Here is a 9552-nt window from a genome sequence, read left to right on the forward strand (position 1 = left end):
ATGCATTTACACGCAGTCTTTAATCAACACAACTCCTGTTTCAGGTAGCAGAGAGGTGGTGCCATTGTCAGGTAACTAGAGTCACCACCTTCTAAGGCCAGTGTGTGATCTCACTCAGATCAGAAGTCCAAGCCTTGAACTTAGGACCCCCAGCACTGCCTGTTATCAGAAGCACAAGATACTTACACAAAAGAACAGAATCCATTCTGTTGTAGCTTCCTCAAAAGTCTACATGAACCTAAGCTAAGCGGCTCCAGTTGTTCCAAAGCAAAGATAAACAGTGTCTTCTCATGTTACCCAAGCAAATTTTGCTTATACTTTGTGCATCATTTCGAAGTCACACCCCGTAGATCCGCTCCAGCTTAACAAAATGCACTGCCCAACACCCAGATGCATTCTGGCACGCCTCACAGCCCTCTGCCAACATCACAGGGATAAGCCCCACATTGCCATACTCACCCCCCTTGTTCCCATTCTGCACCGGCTCTGCTGAGTAGAAGATATAATCCACAGTGGCTCCAAGCCCCATGGGCATCGTTGTGACCTCTGGGCGTCCCCTCTGTGGCAGGAAGTGGCTGTAGACAGAGGTCAGGTTGAGGCCATGCTGGATAACGCCTGAAGACCTGCACATGAACAGCCAGTGTTTACCAAGGAAGGAAAGAGGATGATGCAGTGTTCAGTACTGCAGTCGCAGCTCAAGTTGGATGTTTCCTCGCTGATGCAACTGTCCAAACTATTCCTACTTTGTGAACACACAAAAGACAGTCTTTCAGAATTACTCACTCCACTTACACCAAAGGCAAAGTGGACTATGAACTTTGTCTCTAATACCCAGTCCTGCCTATGCCCTTCATTCTCAACCTCACCAACACAACTGACAGAACAGCACCCAGCTGCTCCAACAACCCTTGGTGAATCTGTCTCTTCCAGAGAGCCCTCCTTACTCTCTTCCACCCTCACATTTATTTCAGTCTTTACTTCAGCCAGAATTTCAGTACTCAGGAAAACGAGTCCAGGCTTGAAGAGTGGGGCCATTGAAGGTGCACCAAATTACCTTGGGACAAATGGCTGGGGATCAGGGTCTTTCACCACAGCAGCAGGCTTCGGCCAGTGTGCAGGGCGGTCTGCAAAGGAGCAAAGAGATTCCAGCCAGACCTACATAGATCCTGGAACAGGTTGCTTATCCCAAGTCTACGAAGCTTCTCCTGACATCAAACAAATCTTTTTGCCCAAGAAGAGCAGATAACTTCCAGTCACAGGCACCTTAAAGAAAAACATTCAGAGAAAACCCCAGCTCTAAGACTAACAGGAACATCCTGAGAGCAGATCAGTGCAAACAACTGAGAAGTCATATTCTGTCCTGCTAAGGACATGGTCTTAAAGCATTTAGTATTGTCAAAGCTTGGGGTACTTTAACCTTTGCTCGCAAAGAAAGTTTATTTGCCTTAGCCTACAGCTTACTCAAAGGCTGTCTAGAAAGGCAGAACAGAAATGGAGAGAGCAGAACCAGCCATGCCACAAGGCCTAGACGTGAGGCAGTGTCTACCGCGTACTGGCATCCAGAGACATCTATGTTGTGGCATTGTGACATTATAGTCTTCAGGTTTGCTCTCCCCCACCAAAAATCTTGAAGCAGAAAAAAAAAATTATATATATATATATTTCACTTTATAAGAAGTTCCTCGAGGAACACAGTCAGTGTGTATGAGGGTGGTAAGACTGTACTCCTCTGAGCGCTCATGGAACCCATTAGTAATCACACAGCCACAGAAGGCACCCTTCTGCCTTCCCCTTCTCTCAGCAGGCATTAACTCCACCTCACATTTTCATCAAAATCAAGCTAGGAGAGTACCAAGCTGAAAAATCTTCCATTAATACCTGGTTTAGCATCTGTCACACCTTCCAAGAGGACCAGCTGCAGTGGTCGTTCACAGGCAACATCGCAAAAACGAAACTGGAGCAGGAAGTCCCGGCTGTACTTACGTCTGCCTGCAGTGAAAAATACAAGTTAAAAGAAGAAAATAACTGCCACGAAGTCCCATCTACAGGGAACATCTGCATACTCTTTAGACCCTTAGACCTCTTAGCTCTAATTTGAGACAGGTTTTTGTGCCCAAGCACTCTGATATCATGAGAATGGGAATCACTTAAAAACCTAAATGTAGAACAGAACACACGTGTAAATGTAGAAGAACAGAGCACAGTTATTGCCATCCCTTTAGCTAATGCAACAGTCACGGTCAGCACCTTGATGAAACAAATGAAGAATGTGACCTCTGAGACATCACAATTTCAAGGGACTTTTAAGCAGATCAGTTAGTGTGCAACTCAAAGAAATGTCTGCCGAAAAAGAAAAAATTATTCTGGATATCAGGTTAAATACAAGTTCCACATTCAAGATTCCAACAAAAGCTATTTAGTGTGTGCTCCTTTTTTTAAAAAAAAATCCTCTCCAAGGACAGTAGAGAACAGTCATGATTGTAACTGGGCTCTGAGGAATGATTTACTAACAGTGGTGTGCAAATACTGCTCAAAACCATTCCCACAAACACCTGCAGCTGAAAGCTGTGGCTGCTGAACGTGGTTTACAAATGCAGAAAAGCCTAAGTCTGGGAATATGAAAGAGATACATAGAGCAATGGTTACTGGTATGAGAACATTCCACTCCTGACTAGAGAAAGAAAATTGTAGAAATTAGGCTATAGCAATAGACTCCAGGAAAAATAAAATGAATTCATATACCAAGGAAATGGATAGAAGAAGAGAATCTTTGCTGAGTGCCTCATGCAACACATGCCCAAGCTACTCAGGGAGACAGCAAGGCCCACAAACTGTCCATCCTCAGCAAACCCATGTTCTCTGTGCACACTGGAGCTCACCTGTTTTTTTTGGCTGGCACAGGGTGATATACTGGCAGTTGTCCGTTACACCCAGTGAGCTTGGCCACAGTGGGGCCAGCAGTTTCCGTGAATACAACTGTTGGGAAAAGTCTTCCTGACCAGACACCTGCAAGGAGGCCAGAAACAGGAGAGGAAAGACCAGCATCACCCTCTGATCAGAATGATCAGAGGAAAGATCTCCAGTAGCAAGACAGGAGAATGCCCTCACAGAAAGGCATGAACTAAGGTATTCAGAATAAGGCGCAGATATAATAAACCTTCAGCTGTGGGGGGACAGATACAATTAGCTAGAAGTCACCTAACAAGATACTTTGCAGGCATCTATTATTGAACTTATGATTTGGCTTGAAAGCCAATGATGTATTTGATCACGGACACACAGTAACAGGTAAACCACAAGAGACTCTAGCACAGATGCCCATTTCAAACTGTTTTCAGATCAAACATCCACATAAAATTTCAGTAACTCTTGGTGGAGCTGTACTTCCTTATACTTCCAGTCACCCAGGCACAAAAATCCCACAGCAAGGGAGAACCAGGACCTGAAATTAAGTGGTCTATTATCACTGGTCTGCCTCGAGAGAAACCAAAAGAGCAGTGGTGGAAACAACATGCACACATTTGTCCGCATCTTTCCTCAGCAGTGCTGGAGGCATTGGGGAAGACTGATGAATAACTGAATTCCGTATTCAGACTATTTCCTCACAAGAAAAAAGAATGCAGCCACGCATTTCTCTAGCAGCACGCAACAAAGAGCTACCCAATCCCAGTTCTGGCTGGCACCTACCTTCCAGGCTGGCATCCCATGGTAGGAAAGTTCACCATTCCGGATGAATTTGTAGAGAGGAGAATCAGGTACAGAGTTCAGGTCTCCACACAAGATGATAGGACAGTAGCTGCCTTTAGTAGTTTTTGCAATCTTGTCGATCTCTGCTAGGAGCAAGGCCATCTGGGCCAGTTTGATATCTCCCCGCCGGGGATTGAACAAGACATGAGTGTTGGCCACACACAGAGGACTGACTGCCTTCCGATCCAGGCCCTCTGGAAGCAGAGGCTGTAGCAGTAGCACCAAGCCTACATTATCCCGATTGAGGACATCCAGGCCAGGCCGGAAGTATTCTACAGGGCTGAGGGTGATCAGCTGGAACCTGCTGTGCTTATAGCACACTGCACAGCCATCTGTCTTCGTCCCGGTTCTCCGTTTATAGAAGCACGCAAAGCCTGAAAAGAAACCATCACCTATGAAAAGGTTTACCCAGTCACTACCTCAGGCTCTCCTCATCAGCTGGGGAGTTCAGCAAGTCTGTGTAGCAGAAGAGGTTCCTACTACATTTGGGTACAGCATTATATCCAATTCTGTTCCAATAATCACAGTTTATCATTTATCGCTGAGGGTATTTGCTCTCTCCTTGTCCTTCTAGGACCCTCTGAGTTTTGTTATTCTGATCTGTGAACTCCGAGAGAGATCACTTACAAAGGAAAGGGTAAAGGTCTAGGCAGATGCTTCAGAAGTAGGGCCAGCAGCCACCCGACACACAGGAAGAGCTCTCTCAAGACCGAGTGTTTTGAAGATGTTAAGCAGGAAGCACTGCTTGGCCAGTCCCATGAGCTGGAGGTACACACACAAAAGCAGGACATACCCATCTCCTTGAACGTCGGTTCCAGCTGCTCCCAGTAATGGTTCTCTTGCACCTCCTGGAGACACAGAACCTGGAAGGAAGGCAGAGACCTCACTCGCTCCACCAGTATTTGCTAGTTACCTTGTTTTGGGAAAGGAAGAAATCGGAAAAATGCACTCATGTACCAACCCTGCAAGCAGAAAGATCATCACTGCAACTCTGTCCTGTACTTTCCAGATAGGGAGCAGTAACTTTCTGGGTCACATTAGCTTATCATTCATTGTTACAGTGGTGAGGCAGAAGACTCTTCATCATACAAAGAGGACTCAAGGAACAGAGAAAGTCATTAAGTCCTCTACTATGCAGGTTTCCCTTCCTGTGCTGCCTTATAAACCCGGTCCTTTCCTCCCCAAACACACATTATCTCTTCTTCCTCTACTTCTGCTGTTTAAAGAACTTAAGCCCTGCTATCAAAGTATAACTAGTTTCTACAGTAACACAATCAAAGCAAGATAGACACCAAAAAACATATGTATGCACAAGGCCTCAAACACTCTCAGAGGAATCAGTGTTCAGTTACTAAGCAGGTAGTATATTTCTAGGACTTTCCCCAACTTTTTTTTTTTTTAAATGTCGTTAGATCAAACAAGGAATTCAAATTCTGGTGACACTGATGTGGGAAGGGCTCAGTCATACTCACATCAGGATCCCAGTGCTGGATCTCCTGCAAAAGGTTTGGAAGGCGGTAGTTCCAGTTCAGGATGTCTGGATGACAGTGCAGATAGAGATCAAGGCCCTGCTCCACCAGGTCCTGGGCAAGGATGTTGTAAGACATGACTCGAAATTCAAAGAGAGGAGTGTTTTTCGAGACCTGCTCTAGCATACAGGGCTGGACAGAAAGATCCTCCCAGTCTCTCCAGAAGACCTCTATATGCAAGAAATAAAAAGCCAAGTTACAGCCATAAAGGTTACCCTGCTGATGCTTTTGTTCCCCTGGGACCCAGAAAATAGCCATTTTCATTCACAGAATCATTGAATGGTTTGGGTTGGAAAGGACCTTCAAGACCATCTAGTTCCAAGCCCCCTGCCATGGGCAGGGACACCTCCCACTAGACCAGGCTGCTCAAAGCCCCATCCACCCTGGCCTTGAACACTTCCAGGGATGAGGCATCCACGATTTCTCTGGGCAACCTGTTCCAGTGTCTCACCACCCTCACAAGTAAAGAATTTCTTCCTAATGTCTAATCTAAATTTCCCCTCTTCCAGTTTAAAACCGTTACCCCTCATCCTATCGCTACACTCCCTGATAAAGAGTCCCTCCCCATCCTTCCTGTAGGCCCCCTTTAGGTACTGGAAGGCTGCTATAAGGTCTCCCCAGAGCCTTCTCTTCTCGAGGCTGAACAACCCCAACTCTCTCAGCCTGTCCTCAAAGGAGAGGTGCTCCAGCCCTCTGATCATCTTCATGGCCCTCCTGTGCATAGGGCTCCAGAGCTGGACACAGTACTCCAGGTGGGGTCTCACCCCACCTGGGTAAAGGGAGGAGTAGAGGGGCAGAATCACCTCCCACAACCTGTTGGCCACACTTCTTTTGATGCAGCCCAGGAAACAGCTGACTTTCTGGGCTGTGAGCGCACATTGCCAGCTCTAAGCTAGGGTGTTCTAGTCTCTGAGCAAACCCTCCCCCACTCTGGTTTTCAGGTGCTTTTTTCGGATGCCTTTGGATAGTTGTTAGTGGGGACGGCATAACCGAAAACCAGAGTCAAGCATACTGGAACACTTGACCAGCTTTTGGGTGCTTTTCACATTATCAAGCTAGCACTTCGGCACAGTTCCTGGGAAATGCACGTATATTGATGTTCACACCAGATGGTCTAATAGCGCAGAGACTACTAGCTGTGACCAGCCCTCCCTCAGCAAAAAATCACTTTATAGTTTTCACTGACAGATCCTGTCTATTCTGCATGGACAGATACAATCACTGTCTTACTGACAGCAAGCCCAGACACAATAACCTGACCACATTCACTACAAATGGAAATCCCAACCCGACCATTAGATTCGGAGCTATTACTACTGACCATGGTAGGGTACCTCTGCTGGGAGAGGACAAAATTGTACCGCATCCTGAACGGGCCAGGCTGGGGGTTCCGTTGGCACTGCTTCTGCATCACAGGCTAAACTCCAGGCCACCACAGCTGGGTCTTCATTCTGCACTCCTAAATCGATAGCAGCACAGCCAGCTATCAGGTGATCTGTCTGTGGCACCACAGCTGCCCAAGGGGCACTGCCTGCTACAGCCACTGTTTCCTCTACTGGTAATTTTGCCAGTTCAGTCACTGCATGATCTTGTGGTTCTGAAGAAGCCAAGGCGTGTAGCTCTGTGAGCTGCTGACCAGCACACGGGGTGACTTCTGGAGCCGAACTCAGGTCACTGAGGCTAGTCATCAATAGCTCTGAACCTTCTAACCAGTCACTAGTAAGTGTAACTGATACTTTCCCCACTGTTGGAACACTCTCGCTGTCTGGCAAATTCCCTGCTCCTTCCTCCAGCCACTGCTGGAGAAGGGCTTCTTGCTCTTCTGGGACCGACCTTCCTCTGGTTGCAGCAAAGACGCCTTCTATCTGGGTGGACGTGCTCTTCGCCAGAAGCACATTCTTTCGACAGGTAAAGAAAGCATCTGACATTTAAAAACAAACAAAACCAACGTAAGACAGATGGAAATCCTTTCCCACTCACTCTTTTCTTTTTCCTATGCATTTCCTGCAACTCTGCGCAATACAACTATTCAGCATAGCAATGCAACAAATGACTTCTCTGAAGAAAAACAGTTACAGCATGAAAAACTTATCCCGCCTCTACCTGAACGCTAGGCCACAGTCCAAGACTAGTTGTGTTAGTCAAAGTTGCTGAAACTGTACAGGATGGCAATGGCTTTACCAACTCTAGAGAATGCAATTTACACAACCAGTCAGCCAAGCTAAAAGGCCGCCTTGTGGAAACCATCAGCTCTCAGTAACACATGTAAAGGCACAGTCTGCAGAAGTTAGTTGATGGGGTGCGTGGCCTAAGATGCCAAGCTCTTGTAGATGACCACTTGGAGCAAGTTTCTTTCCAGGGATTGAGTAAGAAAGCAGTCCTCAGCTAAAAGGATCAAACGTATCATAAGAACGAAACAGAAAAACTGTTCTGTTGTTAAGAGATGAAAAATAAAGACACAGAAGGACAAACATGCAGTTAAAAGCCTTATTAGAAAGTATACGCACAGAAGTAGACCAGGTAAGAATTACAGATAACCTGATGACTGACATCTGTGGTAAAAAATTAAAAAAAAAACAAACCCTACTGTTAATCTAACACTTGAATATACTAATATTGGTGGGGTAAAGTAAAAAAAGACAGGGAGTCTTTTCACTTGTTTCTATGTAAGAGATGACGGCATTTACGTTTTGCTACGAATTCTGCACAGACACTAGTCCCTCCTGTTGACTAGCAATTACTGTTGTCTACAAATCACTTTTTCTCTGCTATATCCCTGTGACAGTCAGCCAGCCAAAGCTGTAACATACAGGAGTCAGCAACATCCATGTATGCTTTTACTGTATCTTTCATGTCAAAGCTTTCTGTATGTGTCAGAAATGGAGCTTTAAGAACCATACTCCTCTCTGTATGTTTGTAATTAGGTTCATGAACGCCAGAAACACCAATGCACCAAGGTAATATTTTCACACCCCACTGGCCAGGCACAGCTGTTACAAGAGCCTGTTTACTACAGGACAGGAGCCGAATTTGAGAGGAGTCAGTTAGCTGCTCACTATGACCGCAGCATGCCGGTGGCTACTCCAGGCCTGGCGACAGGTTCAGGCAGGAGGGTGGCTCTACATCAGCGCAGTCACCAGGGACTGTGAAGCAGCAGCAGTAGGATCTAGGAAACTAAGTGAACCATTGGTGCATGCAAAGCAAGAGTCCGCCCATGAGTCACCAGCAAGTCCTCGGGGAGTCACGGACCTCAGAGCAGCCCATCTCCAAAGATCTTCCCAAACCTGCACGCCGGTCCGGGGCAGGAGGCTGCGGCCTCCAGGCAGACTGCAATGTGCGACTGCAGCACGACAGTCGGCAGCTGTTTGCTCCAAAAACCCAGGCTCCCCGCCGCCCCGAGGGCGAGCAGCCCCGGCCCGGCACAGGTGCCTGCGGCACCTGGGCAGCGGCCCCAGGCCCCGGCCTGCCCGCCTCTCCTGCTGCCCAGGGCGGGGCCCTCGGGGAGCTACGGGGCATCCGGGTCACCCCCGTCCCCCGCCACCGAGGCTGCTCCGGCCGCACCGCCCTCAGGCCGGGGCGGGGGGAGCCAAGGGGGAGCCAAGGGGGACCCGCCCCCCGCCCCTCCGGGTCCGCGCCCCCGCCGCCACCGGCCACCCCTGGCCCCCGCCGCCGCCCGCCCGGGGCCGGGTTACCTTGGAGGGCCCGGAGAAGCCGCGCCGCCGGCAGCAGCACGTAGCAGAGCACGGTGCCGATCATACCGCCCGGCGCGGCCCGGTCTCCACCACCCCGGGCCCGGCCCCAGCGAAGCGAAACGACGCGACGCGACGCGTCAGCCCCGCCTCGGCAACGACCTTACGGCGGCGGCTTCGGCCCGAGCCCCGACGCCGCGCAGGCACTCACCGCGCCGGGCCGGCACCGCGCTGGGCCGCCGCGCCGCAGGGGCTGGAGGCCGGCCGGGGCCTAGCCCTCCTCCTCCGCTGCTCCGGGGCCGCCCGCCTCCGGGAGGCCGCGGGCAAGGCGGTGCCCGCCCCGCTGTAGGGCCGGAGCGCAGCTTGGGCACAGGCCCGGCCCCGCCGGTCGCTGTCACTGCTGTGCCCGAGGGGGTCGGGAGCTGTGACCCTGAGCAGGGCGGCAGCAGCTTTCTGTCCCCGCCGCCTTGAAATCTGTGTTTTCAAACAAAAGTTTTCACACACATACACCCAGTTCTGTGGAAATTCAAACAGAAAGGAAAATTTCTAGGAAATTTTTCCTCTGGAAAGCTGCCGAGCAAATAAAA

General features: G+C 49.1%; 1 protein-coding gene across 8 annotated transcripts in view; it reads right to left on the minus strand.

Moving 5' to 3' along the window:
• The window catches only part of ANGEL1 (angel homolog 1), a 31980-nt gene extending 22651 nt beyond the window's left edge, over positions 1–9329 (minus strand). For 2 of the 8 annotated variants that reach the window (XM_074585337.1, XM_074585338.1), the window contains exons 1-9: positions 9177–9329; positions 6598–7197; positions 5220–5446; positions 4541–4610; positions 3688–4121; positions 2880–3006; positions 1879–1989; positions 1055–1124; positions 460–623 (exon numbers count right to left, since the gene is read on the minus strand). In XM_074585337.1, coding sequence (XP_074441438.1) covers positions 460–623; positions 1055–1124; positions 1879–1989; positions 2880–3006; positions 3688–4121; positions 4541–4610; positions 5220–5446; positions 6598–6964 — 1570 coding nt within the window. In that variant the 5' untranslated portion in view covers positions 6965–7197; positions 9177–9329. Of the gene's footprint in view, positions 1–459; positions 624–1054; positions 1264–1878; positions 1990–2879; positions 3007–3687; positions 4122–4540; positions 4611–5219; positions 5447–6597; positions 7198–8525; positions 8842–8968 lie in introns of those variants that run through there. The other 6 variants (XM_074585335.1, XM_074585336.1, XR_012586774.1 and 3 more) reach the window with 5 other exon arrangements.
• Between the last annotated feature and the right edge of the window lie 223 nt (positions 9330–9552).

Source organism: Larus michahellis, chromosome 4 (genome assembly GCF_964199755.1).
Source record: "Larus michahellis chromosome 4, bLarMic1.1, whole genome shotgun sequence".
Taxonomy (NCBI): Eukaryota; Metazoa; Chordata; class Aves; order Charadriiformes; family Laridae; genus Larus; species Larus michahellis.